Here is a 27,924-nt window from a genome sequence, read left to right on the forward strand (position 1 = left end):
GGCAGGTTTTTTTTTTTTTTTTTTTTTACTAAATTCTTTATTATCTTCAAAATTAATTAAAACAATAGCAGTGTGTTTCGACAAAAATATGGAAACATCTGTAAATCAAAGTATTGAACATCTGTAAATCAAAGTATGGTAGTCTTTAGCTGAGGTGATATGCAACTATCTAACTCAGTATAGCAGAAGTCATTTATAGTAAGGCAAAGAGAGGAGATAGTACAAGTATACCAGAAGTTGATAGTCTTTATAGACTGGTATGCATGAGCAACTGCTGGTCTTCAACAAATAACCTTGCCTAGATTTGTGCCTCAGAGGGAACTTTCTAGGTGCAATCCCATAGTCATAGGGTCTTTACCCTCAGTGATACACACACACACACACACACACACACACACACACAGAGCAATATATATTAATGTTTCTTAACCAAAGGGTTAAGTTTGAACATCTGTCAGTCAAAGTTTGGTGGTCCTTAGTTGAGGTGGTATGCAACTAATTCAGTGAAGCAGAAGTCATTATAGTAGTGATAAAAAAATATAAAGAGAAGAGACAGCACAAGTATGCCAGAGGTTGGAGTGCATCAGTAAATCTTTGCTAATCATTTGGATAGTCTTCGTGTGTGTAACAGCTGTGTTGTCTCAGATATGCTAGCAGTGTCCCATTATGAGTGTTACTTGAGCTTTGTAAAGAGTTAACACATGATCCAGACTGAAGTATTTTCTGGCTCTGAAGAGAAAGGCTAGTTTTTGGAGTGCAAGCTTAGTTATGTATGCAATGTCACCAGGAGAGACCATAGGGATTTCTCTGCAGGTGTACTACTTAGGGATGATGTGTAGGAGGAGTGTGGGAGCACCTCTTAGCCACTATTGTTCCCAAGTCTACTCTGACCCAGAGTTGTAATACCTGTCAGGGTCCCTGCTATGAGTTAACTAGTATATTAGGGCTTGCTTACCAATGCATATGAAGATTGAATCCAGTTGACTCTACGGAAGAAACCTTCATGGTTCAACAGGGAGGAAGGTAGCCGCAGCAATGCATTTTGGATTGCAGAGAGCAAGATGAAACAAGTAAGACATCTTGGTCTTCCACTGCTTCTGTCTCCATCCTAATTTGTTTTGATCTGGTTTTGCCACTGGATTAACCCTTTAGCATTTAGTCTATGCTGTCAAATGTAATACTTATTTATTCATATTGCTTGAATTTATTATATATCAACTCATAGCTTTGAGATTTTGATGATGCAGCTGATTATTTTTACAGTGACATTATAGGTTAAGTGTGAGAGGCCAGATCTGGCCAGTTTGAGTGTAAAACAGAACATTTTATCCAGATATGGCTGGTTTAAATGCTAAAGGGTTTAAAGTTGGTCACAGATGAGAGAGTGAGGTTAATGGTGCACAATTCTTCACTTAAAATAAAGACACTGCACAGATCATCAGTCACCAGACAAGATGGTCCTCATTAGAGCAGTGAGGATTTTCTTGTCCTTATGACTAGCTGGTCATGGTGGATAAACATGAGGAAGATTGTGCAAAGTTGGTAGAGAACCTCTTAGTAAAGGCTCAAAAGGGACTGGGTGCTATTTGGAAGACAAAACAATTAACAGGTTGCATAAAAGATGTGATACAGTTTGAGACTTTAAAGAGTAAACAGTAATCCTAATCTCCAACTTGACATAGGAATTGTGTTAGAACTTATTAGTTCTTTGTTATTTATCTTGAGTGGAGGTGCAATGGCCCAGTGGTTATGGCAGCAGATTCGCGGTCATAGGATCGCGGTTTCGAATCCCAGATCGGGCGTTGTCAGTGTTTATTGAGCGAAAACACCTAAAGCTCCACGAAGCTCCGGCAGGGGATGGTGGCGAACCCTGCTGTACTCTTCCACCACAACTTTCTCTCACTCTTACTTCCTGTTTCTGTTGTGCCTGTAATTCAAAGGGTCAGCCTCGTCACACTGTGTCACGCTGAATATCCCTGAGAACTACGTTAAGGGTACACGTGTCTGTGGAGTGCTCAGCCACTTGCACGTTAATTTCACGAGCAGGCTGTTCCGTTGATTGGATCAACTGGAACCCTTGACGTCGTAAGCGACGGAGTGCCAACAACAATTTATCTTGAGAGAATCTCTCATAAGGACTTGTGGTGCATAAAAGCACTTGTAATTATATTGTTGACAGACAAAAATCATCTGCTATGGCCACCAGAACTACCAGATCATATGATTTCACCCTGCTATGGGTTCATCAGTGACAGATGTTCAGCAGTGCTATAACAGCCAAATCTCCTGTCAATGATATATATATAGAATCTGAGTGTCTATTCAGGCACTGCTATTGCAAATAGCCAGTGGGCTTCTAACACAATGTCCGTGTTAAGTTGGAGATCAAGATTACCTTTTGGTATTAATACTGCTTCTGTCATTATTAATTATTTTCTAAAGGATAAACTTTCTCAATATATTGTTTTTTGCTTCATTTTTAATATTCTAGTACTGATTTGTGTTATTAGTTATTTGATACTAGTTCTGCTTTAATATTTTGATTTTATATTGCTTTGGTCTTATATTGTCTTGTCTAATATTTTTGTTCCTTTCTGTTTTACAAAATGATCCTACAGTAGCAAATGCATAGCATGAATTTATTTGAATTTAATATTTGTTTAAAAAACAGAGGAGGATCTTATAATCAAATAGATAACATTATTTTCTTTTTCTTCCTGCATTGTAAAGCATTGGATGGCCATACCAGCAAATAAATTGCATTTGATTATAATTTCAATCTTGCCTTGAATATATATAAGGAAGATGAAAGGAGATTGAATAGTGATTGTATGGTATTAAAATATTTCCCAGTGTTGCAAGCAACATAAAAGTTAATTATATATGAAATATAACATGTATTTATATTTCATATATACAATTCACAATATATGTGAAACTGTTTCATGTATATTATAATATATTTTGATATATATCATATATGATGGGTGCTGAAAAGTTCCTGGCTTTAGGTAAAAGAGAATACAAGAGGATCAGTTAATTATGATTCATTCAACATATTCCCCTCTCAGATTCACACACTTATTGCAGTGGTCCTTCAGTTTTTCTATGCCTTGTAAAAGAACTGGGATGGTTGGGCCTCCAACCAGGCCTTTCGCAATACCCTTAAAGCCAGGATCTTTTCAGCACTCGCTCGTAGGTTTAAATATATGTATTATTCATAGTTCATGTTTTCACTAAAGCTTATAAAACGACCACGTTTATATATCACCTCATTATTTTTGTACTACAAAGAAAGGGAAGAATTAATCTCTTCTAGAATATACATATTTATCTTTGTCTATTGAGTTGTTTATCATATATTTCTTACAGTATTTTAAATGGTGACATTCTTATTCCATCTTGTCCTTTTCTTTCCCCTTCAGAAGCACTATTAGGCTACATATCCAAATGATTAATTGTATTATTCTGTACTGTATGAAATATTGTACAGAGAAATGTAATTTTATATTATGAAATAATCTTGTCTTATTTGATATATATCATTCTATTATTATGTCATCAATATAAAATATTGTCCTTTTTTGATACAGAAATACCCAGTAAATCATTATGGCATTGACTAAATAATTACTTTATAAGTCTTGGGGTTATCTGTTATCAAGTTACCTATTTTTCATCTCTTATATATAACCATCAATTACGGCAGCAATTTGGCAGTTATTAGAACACCCAATTGATTTTTGTTTTCTTTTCTTTTTACTTGTTGGAACTGGAGGAAGGGACAATGCCCATGGCATTTGTAGGTCATTTGAGAGCAGTGAGGTTGATTCTATTGATGTTCCTGTTGAACATTTATTTATAAGTCAACTCTTGTAGAAAGGACATGAACAGAGAGATGGTTCCAAGGGGTCCAACTTTATGGAAAAGAAGAACCAGGCATAACACCTTCAGGGTGTGTGTGTGTGTGTGTGTGTGTAGGGGGTGGGGGGTGGATTGGAAATGCTTGAGTAGAGATGGTATGAGCCCAACCGGTTCCATGTAGCAGAGGCCATTATAGTAGTGGCAGAGAGAGGAGAAACAGCATGACTGTGGGTAAGAGGTTGGAACATATTTGTAAGTGACTTTATACCATCTAATAGATGGTACTTTCCTGGATATGGTCCAGGACAGGGGTCCCTAACCACAAGGCTGCACACCAGTTCTAGGCTATGGATCATATAGTCCTGGGCCATACAGAAAGAATGAATTTTTAGATTTTGAGTTAGATATATTGGGTCATCCCATAAATAATGCAGTTTTTTTTAATTGCATGAACTAAAAGTTGGGAGAAAAACTGGATAAACTACCTGCATCAACTTGCTATGAAAACAGGTAGTAAATTCACCTTGTATTTATTCTTAGTGCAAGTTCTGAAGAGTGCAGCTTGATTTTAAGTTATTTTTTTAAAGCTGTAATGGAAGTGGCAAAAGAGCATATTCGGCATATTTTACTTTATGAGATCAATAAAGGCAACAATGCAATGGAAAGTGTGAGGAATGTTAATGCAGTATATGGGGATCAGACAATAAGCGTAAGCCAGTGTCAATGGTGGTCTCAGAAATTCTGAGTTGGGACGAGCTTTGTCCTGGAAAATCTGTAGAGCTTGATGAGGATGTCCTGCAAATCCTGGTGGAACAAAATCCCATTGTAACTGTTGAGGAACTAGCAGAGAAGCTTAGATTTGGTCATTCAACCATTCATCAATACCTGCGTGCCATCGGAAAAGTCAACAAATTGGGTCAATAGGTTCCTCACAAACCAGTTCCTTGTGTGAAAAAGATTGGAGGCTTCTGATCTTGGATACTGGTGTGTGCAGTAGCAGCATTGTCTCAGATGGGCCTTACCTCAGCTCTGTGAAGCATCAATAACTGTGGGTGGATGAAGTATCTTCTGGCCTTGAAGAGAGGGGCCAGCCATCAGGGTGCAATCATAGCTTTGTAGAGGATGAACTTACACCCAGACATATCCTCTGTCATAGTGAGACCCAACGTTTACAGCAACTGTGACGGCTTTTTAGTTGGGTGCTGCTCACATTGAATGGGGTGTGATATAATGTTCTCTTGATTTCTGTAGCAGTTGTTGTTTGTTGCTAGTGAAAGGGGTAACATTAACATATGCCCATTAGAAGATACTTTCAAGGTCTCTATTCATGGAATCTGTGTGGGTTTTCAGTGTGTGTGACACATTGTTGGGGAAGGTTAGGGAAGAATGAAGTATTGACTGCATAAAAGTGGCCATTATTGGGACATGCTGGAGTTGATAGGAAGAGAAACAGAAAGAGCTCCATCTACAAACAACGCAATAATGCAATCTGATAGTAAGCTACCAATCAAAAAGGTGAGATATAGGTGGAACCCATAGGTATGCAATTTCAAAAGGAGATTGTAATATGTACAACCCCCACTTGCTCTAAGTAGAATATTTTTTGCAGAAGAGGTTTAATAAGACTGAAACATGTTGCATTAATAGATTAGTTAAAAAAACAAGTCTACTCTCTGTTTCTATATTTTCAAAAAAATTTTGTCAATTGCATTAGAATTATCTCCTTTCTAGAAGGAGTTTCCGTGTATGAATTGCTTGGATAATCTCTGTAAACAAAATTTTAGAACTTTTCATAATATATATGTGAGATCCCATTGTTTTTGTATTTTGTATGCAGAACTAAAAAAAAAAAAAATAGAGGGTGGAGTTTCACAGGTACTGTTTTTGTTGTTGAAACATAATAGGCTTTCAGTCTTGTGACAAAACCCAATGAAATTGCTAAAGTAATTTAGGTGTTCCTTCTCAAGAGCAAGGTGATAAATGCAGGTGGGATATCTAACTTACATTCATAATTTCATTGGGACTTGTCTCAAGACACACACCTACAACATCAGGTTTTCAGTTTGGTGTGTCTTTATATGTTGATAAAGTGTGAAACTAATTGAAACAAGATATACATAAAATTTTTTATACATACGAGATGCAGGTGTGATTCAGAAGTTTGCTCTCTCATCATGTGGTCTTGTGTTCAGGTCTTACTGCATTGCACCTTAGTTTCCAGTGTTCTGTGAAAAAACATGCTTGGCTTTAGGGAATATTTCTTTGTTTGAAAACAGGTGAGGGTTGGAAAATGCAAGGGCATTCAGCCACAGAAAATTTGTTCAACAAATTCCATGACACATACAAGCATGGCCCAATTATTGTGATGATTCTTAAGCTTATAGGTCCAGCATCTAATGTTTGGGGTTTGCAGTCCTTGATTAAGCATTGTTTTCTTGAGCAAAACACTTGATTTCATCTTGCTCTAGTCTGGTGGTTCTCAACCAGGGTCCATATAAAATGTTTGGCAGGGTCCATGCAGCAAAATAATAAATTGGGGATCCACAATAATATTTTACGGGTTCCTGAAAAAATTTTGCTTTAAATGTATGTATTGGTATGTATTGGAAGAAACAGATGGGTTTCTTTCTCTAACATTTTACATAGTTCAACTCATAAAAGTTAATGTGTGAAAAACAAAATAGGATTTTGAAAGAAGTATCTAATAAAGCTAGTTTTTAAGCATTGAATGACTATGGGGGGTTCACCAGGAAAAAATAGTAATCAAAGGGGTCCATTGGTAAAAAAATGGTTAAGAACCACTGCTCTAGTCTAATCAGCTGTTAATTTGTATCAGCCTAATGCTGGTGCAGCCTCCTGCTGTCATACTCGTGATATTCTGCTGGGTCAAGGGATGTGAGAACCAAAAAGTGTGTGTGTCTGCTCATGACAACATAGGTACCTAAAAAAAAAATTTGCATATTTGCTTATGAATATTAGCTATGGTATCTATTATATCTTGTTTAATCCTGGTCAGCTCTGAGTGAGTGGTTGGACATTCCAGCCATGACCATTCTATCTTTTTCCCAGATACAGTTGTTTTTAGGACTATGTTATCAAATATGTCCTTCAATATTTCTAAGACAGTGAAGTGAGAGTTACAGAAGATTTGGTTGTTATTTCTAGCAACTCAAACAAAAGGCTTCTTCTATGGTTTGTAGCACTGTTGTCATCATCATTGTTTTAACATCCACTTTTCCATGGTGGTACTGTTTAGATAGAATTTGTTGCGGCAGATTTTCTATGGTTAGATGCCCTTCCTGTCATCAACCCTCACCTGTTTCCAAGTAAGGTTGGAAAAAACTGGAAATGGATGACACTGCTTGTGTGACAGTGACACTTGCTTAGAAGTATCATGTGATGTCAAGACAAGGAGATACAAACACAGACATACACATACATACATAGCTGTGTGCATACATACATACATACGTCACTTTCTCTTTCACTCTGTCTGTCTCTAAATACATTATATATATATGTATACTCTTTATAAAATTAAGGATAAAATCACTTTAATGATTTTATCAAGTGGTCAGCGTGTAATAAAAACCTCATAGATAATTTTTACACACTATATTTATAATTATGTACATAATTTGGCTACCCCCTCTTTAAAAAAAGGGGAATAGGCCTGGGTATTTAGATATACACATAATTATATCAAAACGAATGGAAGAATCTCTCCACATGCTAGAGATAGATGCCATATTGCACTAAAAACCACCTTATATCTCCTGTAGCACAGATTGTAAATAGACAAAAATACAACTTTCCATATATATATATATATATATATATATATATATATATGCTTTATTTAAAAGCAGCAGAAATATAACAAAAGACTGTTACTCGGAGTTTCACGTTCCCGTTCGTTGGACAGTTTTGTTAACAAAACTGTCCGATGAACAGGAACGTGAAACTCCTAGTAACAATCTTTTGTTATATTTCTGCTGCTTTTAAATAAAGCATATTACTCTACCTCTGGTAGTTGAGTACTCTTTTTTCCACCTTGTTGCACATTTATGTGCTTACTCCGGTATATATATATATATATATATATATATATATATATATATATATATATAATATAAACTTGACTGACTTCTTTCAGTTTTTTTTTTTCACCTACTAAATCTACTCACAAGGTATTGGTCAGCTCAGAGTTATAGGTATAAGACACTTGTCCAAGGTGCAACACAGTGGGAGTCAACCTGAAACGATATGGTTAGGAAGCAAACTTCCTCACCACTCACTCATTCCTATCAATATTAGTCACAACTAGCATACGGTTACATAGCAGTATAAGTATATAATTGCTGACAGTCATCAAAACATTAATATAATTACTTTTTTTGCAGACTTTCTTGTGTTTCAATAATTTTTATTTTATAAGTTAAAAAATTTTTTATTCTTTTCAGGCTTTGTTTTGTTGGAGCCCGTGCTAAACATTTTCCAGAATTTCTAGCAATGATTAATATCAAATATTTCACACCAATGCCTGCACTAATGTTTGGTGTAAGTATTTTCTGTCTATCTTTTTATATATATTTCTCTTTTCTTACTATCCACAGTATTCTTCAAAGTAGAAACTCATTTGCCATGTTACAGGTCTCTCTATACCATGTTTAAGCATTTTTAGAAATATTCTTGTGAACTGGAACTGAAAGTTGTTAGTATTTAAAAAACCTTGACACAATTTTTAACCTCTTAAATAGGTTGGCTGCCTCTAGTTTCATAAATAGAATTTCTTGAAAGAAGGAAAAAATAAAAAGGAAACTTTTCCATTTTTTTTTAACCCTGGCACACTCTGACCCAAGATGTCTGAAATGACTTGTGGTGTCCATTTCCAGTACTTGACTTACATCCTCATCTACCAGCCTCCCCCACCCAACATGCATGTTATATATAATCTTTTATCATTATTTTATTTGTTGCTAGGTGATGAGCTGGCAGACTCGTTAGCAAACCGGGCCAAATACTTAGTGACATTTTGTCTGTCTTCACATTCTCAGTTCAAATTCTGCTGAGGTCAACTTTACCTTTCATCCTTTTGGGGTTGATAAAATAAGTACCAGTTGAGCACTGGGATCAATGTACCAATACCTTCCTGTATATATGCATAACCCTTTAGCATTTAAACCGGCCATATCCAGCACAAATATTCTACCAGTTTTATGGTCAAATCAGCTAGAGCTAGTTTCTCACACCTACCCTATAATATCAGTCTAAATATATACAATCATACCTTCAAAATCTCAAAGCTCTGAAACAATGCATGACTAATTTAAACCAATGTATATAAATAAGCATTACATTTTACAGAATAATTTGAACACTAAAGGGTTAAGTGTATTTATTTTCCCAAATAATTTGCACTTCAATAAAACTATAAGGAAGTTACTTAGGCACTCAACTATAAGTTCATTGCATCTTATAGCAAAAACAGCTGTAAGCTAGTGAAGTTCATAAAATAATTATTTATTCCTTTGTTATCTCTTTTCTTCTTACCTTTCTGTACTCGACTAATGCTTCGTTCAAAAGCATATATATATATATTTAGTTCTACATCGTTATTAGTATTGCAATACCTATGTGAAATACATATACATGTAGGTGCAGGCATGGCTATGTGGTAAGAAGCTTGCTTCCCAACCACATGCCACATGATACCTTGAGCAAGTGTTTTCTACTATAGCCTTGGGCCAACCAAAGCCTTGTGAGCAGATTTGATAGACAGAAACTGAAAGGAGCTTGTCGTATATATATATATATATTTTTTATTATATGTATTTATTTTCTCTTAGTTAATAATTAACTCCGACAAAATAAATTGGTTAATAGATACCAGGGTAGCAAAGATCACAAAATGACTGTGGTGTAACTCCTGTTTATGAGATAGAAACTCCCTGTTATTTTGGGTAATTGAGTAAATATAAAAATGTAATAAATGGAGTAATACACACATGTTAAATGGATTCTTTTAACATATTCATTTAACATATGCATATTACTCCATTTATTAAATTTTTATATATATATATCATCATCATCATCATCGTCGTTTAACGTCCGCTTTCCATGCTATATATATATATATATAAGGTTGAGGAGGGTATTGGGTACTGGAATGAAACTACTCTTCAAGTACTGTTCTCTCTTTTTTCAGCACATCACACTCTTTACCACTTCATACTAAAAATATCCGCCTATGGATATAATAATAGATAACTTTATTTTTTCTGTCTCCGATGAAGGGAAGTACTGGATCTTCCCAAAAACAGCTGTAAGACTCTATCCATAAAATTCTTCAACCTTACCTTTGCTCTCTTTATCCTTTTGTTTTTATATATTTACATATATATATATATATATATATATATATATATATATATATATATATATACACATATATATATATAAAACGAATGGTTTATACCTGGTAGCTTACTGGTAAAGCATTGTCACTTTCACAGCGTTTGTTTTGTATATGGGATTGATGCAAGATGGGTGGAGATAATTTTAGTGATTAATAAAAATTCTCATATCTTCCACCTTCCATCTCTCATTTAAGATATATATATGTATGTATATATGTGTGTGTGTTTCTGTCTGTGTTTGTTCCCCCCCCCCCCCAGCATCTGCTGTTTGGTGTTTGTATCTGCATAACTTAGTGGTTTGGCAAAAGAGGGCCAATAGAATAAGTACCAGGTTTAGCAAATAAGTACTGGGGTTGATTCATTTGACTAGAAATTCAAAGCAGTGCCCCAGCATGGTCGCAGTCTAATGACTGAAACAAGTAAAAGATAAAAGAAAAAAGATATATATGTAATCCTTATTGTCCTTTGTACACCCTGATGATTTTCCATACAAGGTATTTAAAATGCAAAGTTATATATTTATATATGTTTAGCAATTTTGATTTTGTTTGTGAAATGAAACAGTTGGAGGTGAATATGTTTTTCTAACTCGATAATATATATATATATATATAGATCATCATCATCATCATCGTTTAATGTCCGCTTTCCTTTCTGGCATGGGTTGGACAGTTTTACTGAGGACTGGCAAGCCAGGAGGCTGCATCAGGTTCCAGTCTGATCTGGCTAGGTCTCTACAGCTGGATGCCCTTCCTAACGCCAACCACTCCGAGAGTGTAGTGGGTGCTTTTTATGTGACATTGGCACAGGGGCCAGTCAGGTGGTACTGGTATCAACCCGGCTCAAATGGTGCTTTTTACGTACCACCGGCACAGGAGCCAGTCCGGTGGGACTGGCATCAACTACGCTTGAATGGTACTTTTTATGTGCCAGTCAGGCAGTATGATGCAGCCACAACAATGATTTCACTTGACTCAACAGGTCTTCTCAAGCACAGTATATTGCCCAATGATTGAAGAGTACTCTTAAATGGGATGGCTATGCAACACTTGCATAGGCCACAGCTGTGGTCTCACTTGGCTTGCTGGGTCTTCTCAAGCACAGCATATCGCTGAAGGTCTCGGTCGCTTGTCATTGCAGCCCAATGTTCAAAGGTCGTGCTTCACCACCTCATCCCAGGTCTACCTCTTCCACAGGTTCCCTCCACTGTTAGGGTGTGACACTTCTTCACACAGCTGTCCTCATCCATACACATCTCATGACCATACCAGTGCAGTCATCTCTCTTGCACACCGCATCAAATGATTCTTATGTCCAACTTTTCTCTCAGGGCACTTACACTCTGTTGTGTAAGCACACTGCCATTACACATCCAGCGGTGCATACTAGCTTCATTTCTTGCAAGCTTACGCACGTCCTCAGAAACAACAGCCCATGTTTCACTGCCATGTAGCATGGCTGTTTGCACACATGCATCATACAGTCTACATTTCAGTCTGAGTGAGAGGCCCTTTGTTGCCAGCAAAGGTAGGAGCTCTCTGAACTTTGCCCAGGCTGTGCTCTCAGAGCATCCACCCCTGCTACTGATTTGGTCACCTAGGTAACGGAAGCTATCAACCACTTCCAGTTTTTTCACCTGGCATGTGACGGAAGCTATTTTCTGCACATTTTCAGTGTTTATTGCCCCTGTGCATCTGCCATACACAAAAACTATCTTCCCAGTTACCCTTCCTTTGATATTGCTGCACCTCTTATGTGTCCATAGTTTATACCGGGTATATCTTATGGAGTTTCTACCTTGCTTCCCCACTACATGGTTCTGGGTTCAGTCCCACTGTATGCACCCTGGGCAAGTGTCTTCTACTATAGCCTCGGGCTAATCAGAAGCCTTGTGAGTGGATTTGGTAGATGGAAACTGAAAGAAGCCTGTTATATATATAAATAATGATAATTGATTAAGTAACCAGAAGATGGGTTTGGTATTAATCGTTATTTTGTACAACAGCTGTTTTGACCCATCCTGTTACTGTCCCTTATGGGTGGGAGGGACTCTGTTCAACATGTTGTGTTGCATCCATTTTGCAGTCTGGGTCCCATCAGGTACATCCATACATAAAGTTATCTCGCTAAAGCTCCTGTGTTTAGGCTGTCATGTTGTTATATACCCGCCTGGTTAGGGAATGAAACATTGCTACAATTTCCAATTACTATCAACTTTCCATAATAAGAAAAAAGAAGAAAAAAAAGGAGAAAAAGAAAAAATTCTTTGTAGGGGAAGTGAATAGATGGACAGGGATGGATTGAGTTACATTAAGTTTAAGACAAAGGAATGGTACTAGAAAGAGGAAGAGAAAGCTATATAGCCTGCATATATATCTTTCTCTTGGTGAAAGGAGAAAGTTTGATGTTTTGAACATAGCTCTTTGTCGGAATAGAGAAATGGAAAAGTCCAAAGAAGGGAAAAGAAATTGCCAACAGCACATGTGTAGTTATATTGCTGAAATGACTGGAAGTAAATGTGTTTATATCTGTTGTGTGTCTTTGTGTCTGTGTTTGTTTACAGCCTCAGTGGAATGACTAAAACACATAAAAGAATATAAAGAACATATATATATGTGTGTGTGTATAATATTTAATGTCCTTATATATTTAATACTCAATATTTCATTTTACTATTTATATTATATATTCCATATTCTATATCACACATTAATTTTATAAGAATATAAATAAAACATAGAAAACAGACAGAGTTGGAACTCTTTTAAATAATATATTCCTCTATACACTATCATACAAACCCCTTTTTTTATTTTTATTTTTATATATATCTGCCTGTAAGTATCTCAAATGATCTTATCAATAGAGTGCAAAGTAGGCTCAGTGGCTTGAATGAGAAGTGCCTATCGTAACTACTAAAACATTTAATAAATAGGAGATAGAATTGTTACGAGAAAGGCATTAGAGTTGAATAACATACCGTGATTAAGTAAGGCATGCAGTGGTTAGGTGATAAGTGATGTAACTGAATGAGCAGTGGAGATATGCTGTGGTCAAGGGCATTAGTAGACAGAAAGGAACAAAAACAGAAGTTAGGTTGTTAGTGGCTGAATAATTCAGTTGTTGAATGAGTTACAGTGAAGGAGTAAAATATATTGTGACTGTGCTAGAAAGCTTCTATGGTTAAATGATAGTATGCATATATATATGTGTGTGTGTGTGTGTGTGTGTGTGTGTGTGTGTGTATATATATATATATATATATATATATATATATATATATATATATATATATATATATATATATATATATATATATATATATATATAAGGAGGCGCAATGGCCCAGTGGTTAGAGCAGCGGACTAGCGGTCATAGGATCGAGGTTTCGATTTCCAGACCGGGCGTTGTGAGTGTTTATTGAGCGAAAACACCTAAAGCTCCACGAGGCTCCGGCAGGGGACAGTCGCGAACCCTGCTGTACTCTTCCACCACAACTTTCTCTCACTCTTACTTCCTGTTTCTGTTGTGTCTGTAATTCAAAGGGTCAGCCTTGTCACACTGTGTCACGCTGAATATCCCCCGAGAACTACGTTAAGGGTACACGTGTCTGTGGAGTGCTCAGCCACTTGCACGTTAATTTCATGAGCAGGCTGTTCCGTTGATCGTATCAACTGGAACCCTTGACATTGTAAGTGACAGAGTGCCAACAACAATACACACACACATATATGCACTCACTTACACACACACACACACACAGATATACAACACCCTAACCATTAGGTGTAGCTTAGTGGTTGAGGTGTTGTACTCAATTGCTTGATTGTGGTTTCGATTCCTGGACCGGGTGACACGTTGTGCTCTTGAGCAAAACACTTCATTTCACATTGCTCCAGTCTACTCAGCTGTAAATGGGTAACCCAAAGATGGAATAGTGTTCTGAACAGGAGGGAATGTTGGCCTGCTCACCTAGCCAGTGAGGTGGCATCATTTGAAAGCTAAAACTGTGTGAAACACATAGTGACCAGCAATGTATAACAACATCCAGTCGTCAATACCATGATACCATAATATATATATATATATATATATCATATATATATATATATATATATATCATCGTTCGTTCGTTTAATGTCCGCTTTTCATGCTAGCATGGGTTGGACGATTTGACTGAGGACTGGTGAAACCAGATGGCTACACCAGGCTCCAATCTGATTTGGCAGAGTTTCTACAGCTGGATGCCCTTCCTAACGCCAACCACTCCAAGAGTGTAGTGGGTGCTTTTACGTGCCACTGGCATGAAGGCCAGTCATGCGGTACTGGCAACGAACTCGCTCGAATGTCTTTTCACGTGCCACTGGCACAAGTTGGTAACGGTCACTCTCAAATGGTGCTATTTATGTGCCACCGGCACGAAAGCCAGACAGCTGGGTCTCTGGCATATATATATATATATATATATATATATATATATATACATATATACAGAATGGCCCAAAAGAAGGTTTATAGTTATCATGTAGGCACTTTAAATTTCTTTGATGATGATGATGATAATGCTGCTGATGATGATGATGATTGTAATTCAGACTCCGTTTACTCCTTATGTTAAATGAAACCAAATTTTTTTTTATTTCTTCTATTATCATTATTTTTCATATTTTAATTTTACTTTTCCATGATTTTCTTTTTAGGGTTTGATGGCGGTTACATACCTCTGCATAGGTAATATCTACAAACTAATCAATTACATGGCATTTGTAGAAGCAATCTTCTTTGGAATAACGATTTCTGGTCTTCTATATCTTAGAAAAACTAAGCCAAATATGAAAAGACCTATTAAAGTAAGTACAACAGAGTCTATTTTCTCTTCTGTAATTGCACTTTTTATTTCAGACAAAAGACCTGCAGTTTTTGAGAGGAGAAGGTTTGTTTATACCATCTGACCCCAGCTGCCACACAGTGGAATTGAACTCAGAACCATTTGGTTGGCAAACAAACTTTTTATCACACAGTCTCGTCAGTGCATTATGCACCATCGAATACGCTAAGATTGGAACAAAATGTATGTTTTACGTTACCTGTGATACTTATTTTATCAGCCTCAATTGGGATGAAAAGTAAAATTGAATGTGGTGGCAATTGTTGTTGACACTCCGTCGCTTACGACGTCGAGGGTTCCAGTTGACCCGATGAACTGAACAACCTGCTCGTGAAATTAACATGCAAGTGGCTGAGCACTCCCCAAACACGTGTACCCTTAACGTAATTCTCGGGGATATTCAACGTAACACAATGTGACAAGGCTGACCCTTTGAATTACAGGTACAACAGAAACAGGAAGAAAGAGTGAGAGAAAGTTGTGGTGGAAGAGTACAGCAGGGTTTGCCACCATCCCCTGCTGGAGCCTCATGGAGCTTTAGGTGTTTTCGCTCAATAAACACTCACAATGCCCGGTCTGGGAATCGAAACCGCGATCCTATGACCGCTAGTCCGCTGCTCTAACCACTGGGCCATTGTGCCTCCACGGTGGCAATTGAACTCTGCATATAAAGAGCTGGAAAAAAATGTTAAAAGGCATTTTTTCTGATGTTCTTCTGACTCTGCCATCTCACCGTTTTTCCTCTTCTCTCACAATTACTATTTTAATGACATTTCTATGACTATTCTTGAATAGTCTACCTAAATGTCATTTTAACAAGTAAAAACAAGTGAACTCAATATGGAGGGAGAAGGGTTTAAAGTTTAAAAAAAAAACATACATTTTGTTCTAATGTTACCATATTTGATGGTGTATAATGTGCAGGCAAGACTGTGTGGTAAACAGTTTGCTTTTCAACCACATGGTTCTGGGTTCAGTCCCACTGGGTGGCACCTTGAGCAAGTGTCTTATAGCCCTAAGCTGACTAAAGCCTAATGAGTGAGTTTGGTAGACAGAAACTAAAAGAAACCCTTCTTATATATATATCTACATCTCTATCTGTCTGTCTGCATTTATGTATGTATGCCTTTATGTCAGTGCACACCTTTCAATGCAATGTATACCAGAAGGTTTGCAAATCTAATGGAGGCCTCAAAAGATATTTTAAGTTCCACAAAGATCAGAACTTATCTGCAACTCTTGGTGGTCCAAATCAGATATGCAATCTATGTGGGTGTCTTTTCAAAACAGTCTGGTTTAAAAAAGCCACATCAGATGCCATGATGGTTCCAAGGTGTGGATACAGGAGGTGGTCAAACTTTGCATAAGGAGTAGACAACCACCACATACATATGTATATGTTTGTGTCTCCTTGTCTTGACATTGCATGGTAGTTGTAAAATGATTGTCACTGTCATACCTTCATTTCCAATCTTTCATAAAACTGTCTGGCCATGAGGAAATCTTACCTTGGCTGGAGACAGATGAGGGTCGGCATCAAGAAGGACATCTTGCCGTAGAAATCTGCCTCAACCAACTCCAACTGGCCTATGTGAGCATCGAAAAGTGGACATTAAGACTATAACAAAAATGATGATCATGATGAATAATGATAATAATGATTTCTAACAGAGCACAGAAGTTAATTAGTTCTCAGCTGTCTCTTATTTATCAATCCTAACAATATCCAAATTCAGAATATAAAGGGACATAACTGTATACAGCTGTGATGCACTCTCTTGTTTTTGCCACAGCATCAGTATTACACTGATAAAGATTATCAAAATAGTAAGGGAGCCTCTAAATGGTTGCTCAATCTGCTAGTAATAGCAGTGAAATCTCTTCCAAATGACATCATACTAACTTAAGATAGGGAAAAGACATTGAATAATGTAGTTCTAGACAGACTAGCACTAGGCTAAAGAAAAAAAAGCTGTTTGGACACAACTAGAACATCTTTAACTCTTTGACATTTAATCTGGGTATATCCAGCCAAAATAATCTAATAATCCTCCTGTTTTAGCTTCAGACTGGCCAGAACTGGCCTTTCACACTTGTCTTACAACTTCATTCTGAAAATAAACAATCACATCATTGAAATTTCAAAGCTACAAGGGAATGCATAACTAATTCATATCAATGCTAATAAATAAACATCACATTCGACAGAGTAATCTGAATATTAAAGGGTTAAAAAAGTTCACACCGACTTGTCTGAGACCATCCCCAGTTCTATGATACAAGCTCCTTAGTCTTTTATTCTTTTTTAAAGGGTTTTTTGGTTGTAGAAATTGACCCCAGGACTTATTCTTTGTATGCCTACTACTTATTCTATTGGTTGCTTTTGCTGAACTGCTAAGTTACAGGAATATAAATACACCACCATCGATTGTCAAATGATGATGGGGGGACAAACACAGACACAAAAGTACACACACACACACATATATGACAGGCTTCTTTCAGTTTCTGTCTACCAACTCTACTCACAAGGCATTGGTTGGCCCAAGGTAGTAGAAGACACTTGCCCAATCTAAATTAAAAGCTTTGGAGGAGGTGTCCATGACTTTCCCAGGAACAGTGGGCAGTGAAAATGGATGAAAAACTTTCTTTTAAAATTCCATGTTGATTTTCTATTCCAAACACCAGATTAATAGTAATTTTTAAAATTATTCACTGTTTTCAAAATTAATTGAAACAGAGTAGGTGTTTTTTTTTTGTTTTTTTTTTGTTTTTTTTTTTGAAATATGGTAAAAGAAGGATTAATCATAGATCTTTTGATCAGGAATGACCTGGGTCTCAACAATGACAGTAATAACACTGCATAACAAGTTTTTGTATTTTTTATTTCTTTGGTCAGTAAGTGTTATTTCCTATTTGCTTCTATCTGGCAATCACAGGAAATGACTACTATTCCCTTCATGTTAACAAAGGGATGTGGGTTTGCGTCCCACGTGGATAGGAAAGCCTTCTTTTTTTCTGTCGAGGGCTTATATGCCCCATGATTCGACTATTTCCCTTAGTCATTGCATGGTGAATGGTATAAGCTTTAAGCTTATATAAAAATACCATTATTATTATTTACAGGATTGTAAAATACAGCACCATATAATAAAGCCATTTGCACCGAATGCATATATATATATATATATATATATATGTATATATGTCTCTTAAAAGATAGAGCTCAAAATCAATGCATTGAAGATACTTTATTGCAGCAACAATTATAATAACAGAAACAACCACAATAAGGTTTGGCTTATTGTGGTTGTTTTGTTATTATAATTGTTGCTGCAATAAAGTATCTTCAATGCATTGATTTTGAGCTCTATCTTTTAAGAGACATATATACATATATATATACAAACACTCACCTGTGAGCTTTTTGCTAAGACTGTTAACAGATACTATATATTTTGTAAAATTTGTTTTATAAAAGTATATATTTAATATATATATATATATATATATATATATATATGCTTATTATAACCTCAGGCCAACCAAAACCTTGTGAGTGGATTTCGTACTCGGAAACTGAAAGATGACTGTCGTATATATGTGTATATTTGTGTATGTGTGTGCGTGTCTTGTGTTTGTACCCCCACCATTGCTTGACAACTGATGTTGCTGTGTTTACATTCCTGTAACCTAGCGGTTTGGTAAAATACACTGACAGAATGAGTACTAGGCTTACAAAGAATAAATCCTGTAGTTGATTTCTTCGACCAACAGCGGTGCTCCAGCATGGCCGCAGTCACATGACTGAAACAAGTAAAGCAATAAAAATCTGTGCCATTTTAATCCTGAGCAAGTTATTATTATTATTATTATTATTATTATTATTATTATTGAGTGAGAGAGCAGTGCTTGCCATCCAAGTGAAATGAGTAAAATATATGAAGCCCATTATACCCATCATGACTACCCGTCTGATAAGGGTACACCAGGCACATGCATCACAACCATATGTGCATGACGTGGTGATCTCATATCAAGATAAACAGCACATGACCTTGCAGGTGGGGCCCAGTTAGAATTTTCTTCAGGTCGAGTAACCCAAAGTTCCTGAATAAGGGTTACTCTTTTACTCTTTAACTTGTTTCAGTCATCTGACTGCGGCCATGCTGGAGCACCGCCTTTAAAACGATTACGAGCTTGCCAGGATACGAACCTGGAATCTTCTGATCTATAGTCAGACGCGTTATCCATTTTTTAAGGATGTTGAATGAAACACTCATGTTTCCCAAGGTGAATTATCCAAACCCCAAAGAATTCCTCTCAACACATGGCTATGATGCTCTCCCACTACTCCTGCTCATGATCAAAGATGCACATATCATCAGCCACTAAGGAACATGTTTGAGGTCAAACAACTTACAAGCAAATCTGTGGTATTGGGCAGAATATTTGCTGTAGCCCATCTTTTATACCAAGACAAAATCAATGTACATGATAACACTTCCAGTCAGTTAATATGAGAGCCACTGTCTGGTACTGCATCAGAACATTTATCATTATTATTGTTATTGTTAAGGCTGCGAGCTGGCAGAATCATTAGCATGCCAGGCGAAATGCTTAGCGATATTTCGTCTGCCCCTACATTCTAAGTTCAAATTCTGCCGAGGTTGACTTTACCTTTCATCCTTTCAGGGTCGATAAGTTAAGTACTAAGTGCATAATGGGGTCAATCTAATTGACTGGACCTCTCCCCCAAAATTTCAGGCCTGTGCCTAGAGTAGAAAAGATTATCATTATTGTTATCATTATTATTATTATTATTATTATTATTATTATTATTATTATTATCATTATTATTATTATTATTATTTGTTTGTTTGTTTTCTTTTTTCTTTTCTTTCTAGGTCCATATATGTTTTCCAATTTTCTATCTTTGCATTTTGATATTTCTTACTGTGATGTCTTTGACTTCAAACCCACGGGAATGTTTCGTGGGTATCATTGTTGTCTGTACTGGAATTCCTATATATTGTTTTGGCGTGATGTGGAAACGAAAACCAAAAGTAATCAGAAATGCTTTGAGTAAGTATGCTGTATCTGATAACTGAGCTTATTATTATTATTATTATTATTATTATTATTATTATTATTATCATTATTACTGAGTGACAGAGCAATACATGCCATCAAAGTGACACTGGGGTAAAATATACGAAGCCCAGTCTACTCATCATGACTACCTGTCTGATAAGGGTATACCAGGCACATGCATCACAATCATGTGTGTGACATAGTGATCTCATATCAAGATAAACAGTACATGATCTTGCAGATGGGGCCCAGTTAGAATTTTCTTCAGGTCGAGCAGCCCATCCTGCTCAAAAGGTTCCTGAATAAGGGTTGTTTAAAGATGTTGAATGAAGCACTCATATTTCCAAAGGTGAATTATCCAAACCCCAAAGAATTCCTCTTAACACATGGCTATGATGCTCCCCCACTACTCCTGCTTGTGATCAGAGATGCACGTATCATTGGCCACCAAGGGACATGCTCAACTGACTAAGGTCAAACAACTAACCAGCAAATCTGTGGTATTGAGCAGAATACTTGCTGTGGCCCATCTTTTATACCAAGACAAAACAACGTACATGATAACACTTCCAATCAGTTAAGATGAGAAGCCATGAAAGACACTGCCTGGTACTGCATGCATCAGGGCATTTACTCTCTTTTACTTGTTTCAGTCATTTGACTGTAGCCATGCTAGAGCACCGCCTTTAGTTGAGCAAATCGACCCCAGGACTTATTCTTTGTAAGCCTAGTACTTATTCTATCGGTCTCTTTTTGCCGAACCATTAAGTTACGGGGACGTTAACACACCAGCATCGGTTGTCAAGCGATGTTGGTGGGGACAAACACAGACACACAAACACACACATATATAAATACATATACATATATACGATGGGCTTCTTTCAGTTTCCGTCTACCAAATCCACTCACAAGGCTTTGGTCGGCCCGAGGCTATAGTAGAAGACACTTGCCCAAGGTGCCATGCAGTGGGACTGAACCCGGAACCATGTGGTTGGTAAGCAAGCTACTTACCACACAGCCACTCTATTATTATTATTGTTATTATTATTATTATTATTATTATTATTATTTCATATATGCACGACAGATTAGACTGTTGGAAAAAAAGCAAACTCCCTAACATTGGGCTACAACAAGTAACTTTAAATGCCAAGAACCTTCCTAAGTATTCTAGGTGTCCCTAATAATGCTGTTTTCTGGAGCTGCACTAAACCTAAGTTTTATGCCAATTTCAGTGTCACTATCATACAAACAGTGTCATTTATTTCCAATATTGTGAGAACATGTCAAGCCATGGGTGAAATATACCCATACTTGAAAACAAGGAAGGACATCCAGGCATAGAAAATTTGCCTCAATAGACTATGTTAGCATGGAAAAGTATATGTTAACATGATGATGATATATGTATAATGCATGAGTGAGTGAGTGAGAGAGAGAGAGAGAGAGAGAAAGAGAGAGAGAGAGAGAGAGAGAGAGACTTAAAATTGAACTGAGTGTAAATTCATGTGAATCTTCTGATCAAGATTCGTAATTCTTGTTACATTTCGTATTTTAGTATAGTTTTCGTATATGTTTGTTATATATATTACTGTATTTTAACGTGTATAGAGAACCCTTCTTTGTCAAAAATTAAGTTAAAAAACATGGGAGTTTCTTATACACGGATAGTATTATAATCCCTTACAAAACTTCTTTTTTCCAAATTATAAGCTCCCAGAATTAGAGGGTTCCTTATACACGAGGACTCCTTATACACGTTAAAATACGGTATATTATATATTAATGCTTGATTTTATGTCAAGTTATAATGAAAATAATTTTATATTAAACTGAAGGATTACTCAATGTTTTTTTTTTTGACTTCGAAGTTTCAACTTGCTAAGCCTTCATCAACTATAATACATATATAACTTCCAATGAGATAAGTCGTTCTCTTAGTCCATTGCCAAACATTTATCAGTATTGCTAAATCAGGTAGGGGTTATTCCCCTTGTTTATGGAGCTCGCACACGAACTTCTGTACCACTTGTCACTTCAAGACGTACCTTCCCAAACCGAGATAAATTTGCCTTCAGAGTGTTTAATTTCGCCAGGGGCTAAATTTGCTGGTTATGGATTTATAAATATTTTCCTTTTCAATTATATTTTTTTAGAAAATCTGAAGTTGAGGAAAAAATTTAAATAGGCCTATTCTTTTGTGAAAACATTTTTCTTTCTCGGAGATGTTTAATTCAGAAAACTGTTTGTTTCTGATTTTTCACATCAGCATTAGTTCATAAATTAGTGAACTAACATTGTTATGTGCTGTTTTGTTGTTATTTGAATTTAATATATTAATGTTTAAAATCAATATTATAAATACCCTCTTGGTTGTTTTATTATGGTCGAAGTGTTAAATTGAATTACTAAACAAAGCTGAAGTGGGTAAATTTATTCTAAAGAAAATATTGCCCAGTGAGTAAATGAAATGAAAAAGGTTAGGAACCCATTGTTTAAGGTACACCACTAGTAATGATAATCATTCATTCCAGGTGGATGTTAGCATGCAGGGCGAAATGCTTAGTGGTATTTCGTCTTTCTTTACATTCTGGGTTCAAAATTCCACCAAAGTCGATTTTGCTTTCATCCTTCTGGGGTCGATAAATTAAGTACCAGCTGTGTACTGGAGTCAATCTAATCGACTGGCCCCCTCCCCCAAAATTTCGGTCCTTGTGCCTAGAGTTTTGGGTTTTTGTTGGCACTCCATCGCTTACGACGTCGAGGGCTCCTGTTGATCCGATCAACGGAACAGCCTGCTCATGAAATTAACGTGCAAGTGGCTGAGCACTCCACAGACATGTGTACCCTTAATGTAGTTCTTGGGGATATTCAGCGTGACACAGTGTGACAAGGCTGACCCTTTGAATTACAGGCACAACAGAAACAGGAAGTAAGAGTGAGAGATAGTTGTGGTGAAAGAGTACAGCAGGGTTCGCCACCATCCCCTGCCGGATCCTCAATAAACACTCACAACGCCCGGTCTGGGAATCGAAACCGCGATCCTACAACCACGAGTCCGCTGCCTTAACCACTGGGCCATTGTGCCTCCATTGTGCCTAGAGTAGGAAAGGATAATCATTCATTCTATTATAGGCACAAGGCCTGAAATTTTGAGGGTTTGGACTTATCAATTACACCAACCCCAGTCCTCAACTGCTACTTGTTTTATTAACCCTCAAAAGGATGAAAGGCAAAATCAATCTCAGTTGAATTCAAACTCAGAATGTAAAGACTGAAGAAATACTGCTAAGCATTTTGTCCAGCATGCTAATGGTTCTGACAGTTTGCTACCTTATGAATAATAATGAGACTGTGGATATCTTCTCTTCAGTTTTTGGTGCCTATCCTCACCTATGGTCATGGATGTTGGTTAAAGTCAGACAGAGTATGATTGCAAATACAACTGCCAAAATGAGGTTTCTCCACTGGATCTCTGGAGTAACGTTACTCAACAGGGTACATAGCTCAAAGGTCAAGCTGTTTTTCCAGATTGAATAGCTATTTGTCTGTGTTGAGAGTTCACAGCTCCAGTACTATAGACATGTGGTTAGAATTTGCAGGAAAGATCAGTTCTTGAAGCCAAGCCAGCTGGCAGGAGACCTAGGGGTTGATAGTTGTATAATATACAAGATGGTTGTATAATATCCATAGTCTCGCTTGGTCACACTTAAGAATTCTGCCAGAAAGTCTAATAACTGATTCTGATAGGACCCTATGGAGTGAGTAGAGAAGATCTATGGATGGATTTAATGGTCTGCTTTATAGGAAGAGACATTGGCTATGACCTTTACAGATCCTTTGGGTCAGATTGATAATATGGCTGGCAAAGTTTTATTCTAAGCAAGTTGTGATGACAAAAAGATTTTAAATATGCTAAGGTGCAAGGTTGAGTGGCTAGAGCATTGGGCTCATAATCATGAGGTAGTGAGTTTGATACCCTAACCAGGCTATGTGTTGTGTTCTTGAGCAAGACACTTTATTTCACTTTGCTCCAGTCCACTCATCTGAAGAAATGAGTTGCAACGTCACTGGTGCCAAACTGTATTGGTCTTTGTTTTTCCTTTGGATAACATCGATTACATGGAGAAGGGAGGCTAATATGCATGGGTGACTGCTGGTCTTCTATTAACAACTTTGCCTGGACTTGTGCCTCAGAGGGGAACTTTCTAGATGCAATCCCATGGACATTCATGACCGAAGGGTTCTTTACATTGAAGTTTGAAAATCTGTACCTTAATTTTGAAACTAACAATTTGTTGTTAGACAAGGCATACATATTGCAACATCTAATTCACTTCTTATAGATATATCTGATATCTTGCTTGTTTATGAAATTATAATTGTTTCATTTTCTGTCTATTTGCAGGTAAGATTACAATATTAATACAGAAGTGTACATTGGCTATGCCACAACAAGACCATTTTGAATAAACAGACATTCTTCCATAGGAAAGATGAATCTCACCATGTAAATTCTAAGCAATTTGTGCTTTTTTGACAGAAGAAATTTTGAAAAGAAAAAAAAAAAACAGTAAACAAAAACATGTATTAAGAATAAACTAAAGACAATAACAGATTGAGTTTGTTGTCGGGTTCAAGATCCAGATATTTTGAGACATGCTACTGTTTGTTGCCTTATATTTACTGAAGTCTTGAGTGAGGAACCCCAAGAGTATGGTACTGTCAGGGAAAAGAGTATTGCTAGTTAATTGTTGCAGTTGTCAACTGCACTTATTAACCATTTGGAGCAAGGAAATGGAGAAAGAGAAAATGAAAAAGCAGGTAGCTTTTCAAAGAAGTAAAATAGGAGAAATGCATAGACTAAGTTAAAAATCTAAACAGTTTATACTGAATATAGAATGTCTAAGAGCAAAACAACTGCAGAAAGATATTTCTTATGTGTGTGTATGTGTATATGTGTGTATATACATGTATGAGTTAGTGTGTCTACATATATATTATTATATATATGTGTGTGAGGGTGCATGCATATGAATGTATAAATATAAATATATATATATATGTATGTGTAGATATATATAAATATATAAGAATATATATAGATATATATATTTGTATAGATAGATATATACACATACATATATATATATATATATATATATATATATATATATATATATATATATATAAATCTGTGTAAATGTGTGTGTATGGAGATATATATATGTAGATATTATGTGTATGTGTATTTATGAATGTGTCTATATACACATGCACACTTACACACACACAATAACGCACAAATATTTTTTTCTATTTTTATGTATTACGGCCATACTTTTTTTCTTAAAACCCAGTTGTCATCCTGGCTTTTCTTTTCTTTTACTATATTAAATTTGTGTTAATGATTTTCTGTGTTTATTTTCTTCTAAGAAGTTACTTTTCCAATCACATGTGTCTAGGTTCAGTCCCATTACGTTGTGCTCTGAGCACATGACTTCTATTGTAATCTTGGGTCAACCAAAGCCCTGTAATAGATTTGGTAGACAAAATCTGAAATAAGCCTATGATGATGATGATCATCATCATCATCGTTTAACGTCCGCTTTCCATGCTGGCATGGCTCGTGTGGTTTGACATAGAGCTGGCTATCAGGGAGCTGTCTGGACTCCAACTGTCTGTTGTGGTATGGTAATGATGTATGTATGTATGTATGAATGAATGAATGAATGAATCAATCAATGAATGAGATTAGCGATGCTTTGATGATGGCACTCTAGTGCCTCTGATAATTCTGTGCAGAACCCATTTGGTATGGAACGTTTTGACACGAGGAAATTTTGTTTTCATTCTATATAACTGGGTTTTACTAATTAGGCTTGGATCATTGCAGAAACTACAATGAAAAAGAAAAAAGTAAATAAAAGAAAGAGAGACCTATAACTGTTAAATGAATAAGTAAATACAGCTTTGTTTTTTATAGGTCAATATAAGGAATCTTTTCTTTAACAATAATCCTTTCTACTATAGGCACAATGCCTGAAATTTGGGGGAGAAGGCAGTCGATTACATCGACCCTAGTACACATCTGATATTTAATTTGTCGACCTCGGCGGAATTTGAACTCAGAACGTAGACACGACCGAAATACGGCTAAGCATTTCGCCCAGAGTGCTAACGATTCTGCCAGCTTGCCGCCTTTATTTCTTTAATAATAATAATCTTTCGAAATGTAGAACCCGTTATCTGAAGGGAGATAACTCTAAGGTATAACTTTACTTTCCTTTCCAATACATTTTAATATCGCTGTCTACCTGCCTTTCTGTATCTCCGTATGTATTTGCTTCAATCAGTGTGTTATACAGTACATTAATGGTATTATATACAGCAGCCCAAGTTTTATGACTAGATGAAAATTTGCTGCGTATATAATAAATAAAACTTATTTTTCTTGTCGACATTCATCAGCCTGCAAAATGACAGCAAAGGTTGCCAGTTACTAGAATTCATAGCATCACGGCAGTTATTTTCAAGAATTCACAAGGAAAATACGTAGGTATGTGAGAAAAATGACAACTCAGGTGAAATGGAGCTGCTTAAATTTTAGAAAAGATTTTCTTCCAGGTGTCCTCGTGCAGATAAATTTCTTCTATTCTACTATAAAATACCGCGGTCAATGAGCTAGTACCATTGCATCTGACAGGAAATTTTTTGCGTGAAAACAAAAATCCGATGAGTGCGCATTACATGTCTGTACTCTATGGCGTAATAGCCGGGAACTGATGCGGCCAATCGGTGCGACATTTTCAAAGCATACGCAAAACGAGTGGTGTTCTGCCACCCAAAGTATTTTTCCTATGCGGCATTAGTTTTGACGGGAAAAAATAAAACTTTTTGAACGCACCTCGTATATTGATTTGTTTGCCAACAATTATTATAGTCAAAGAAACTAGCTCTTCGTAGATTTGAACCAGTCATGTGCAACCTGTGACTTGTGGAAATTTCTCAATGACACGCCGAAAGAAAAATTACCTCGAAGGTTTAGTTATGCTGTTTGTCTGACAAAGAGCCGTATCGTATACGGTCCGTTCCCCAGAAAACGTTACCCATGCCTGTTAAAGACATTGTCTACTTGGTACAGGATTGACAGTTCAAGGGACTTAACTTTGTTCATTGAACACCTGAGTTATCGACACTCTCACACTATATCATATCACGAATTCTCAAAATTTAGAGGCAGACATTGTTGCGTTTTCTATTTTAATTTTTTTTTTTTTTTTTGATAACCCGATGAAGAAGAGGAAAAAGACAAATTTAATTTACGATGAAGAAGAGAAAAAAGACAAATTTAATTTACGATGAAGAAGAGAAAAAAGACAAGTTCAATTTACTTCAAACGTAGTAAAGTTTCATCCATCCACGAAACTTGTGACACTTCAAAAATTCCGTTTGTTATCACGTACGAGGAGTACTCCGTCGGTTACGACGACGAGGGTCCCAGCTGATACGATCAACGGAACAGTCTGCTCGTGAAATTAACGTGCAAGTGGCTGAGCAATCCACAGACACGTGTACCCTTAACGTAGTTCTCAGGGAGATTCAGCGTAACACAGAGTGTGACAAGACCGGCCCTTTGAAATAGAGGTACTA

General features: G+C 36.5%; 1 protein-coding gene across 10 annotated transcripts in view; it reads left to right on the top strand.

Annotated features, from left to right (window-relative positions):
- The window catches only part of LOC106870292 (large neutral amino acids transporter small subunit 2), a 280,148-nt gene extending 254,465 nt beyond the window's left edge, over window positions 1-25,683 (top strand). For all 10 annotated transcript variants that reach the window (XM_052970797.2, XM_052970761.2, XM_052970799.2 and 7 more), the window contains 4 exons: window positions 8,328-8,424; window positions 14,987-15,136; window positions 20,082-20,259; window positions 24,680-25,683. In XM_052970797.2, the coding sequence (XP_052826757.1) occupies window positions 8,328-8,424; window positions 14,987-15,136; window positions 20,082-20,259; window positions 24,680-24,744 (490 nt within the window). In that variant the 3' untranslated portion in view covers window positions 24,745-25,683. The remainder of the gene's footprint in view (window positions 1-8,327; window positions 8,425-14,986; window positions 15,137-20,081; window positions 20,260-24,679) is intronic.
- The last annotated feature ends 2,241 nt before the right edge of the window (window positions 25,684-27,924 follow it).

Source organism: Octopus bimaculoides, chromosome 1, assembly GCF_046866305.1.
Source record: "Octopus bimaculoides isolate indiv1 chromosome 1, ASM4686630v1, whole genome shotgun sequence".
Lineage (NCBI taxonomy): Eukaryota > Metazoa > Mollusca > Cephalopoda > Octopoda > Octopodidae > Octopus > Octopus bimaculoides.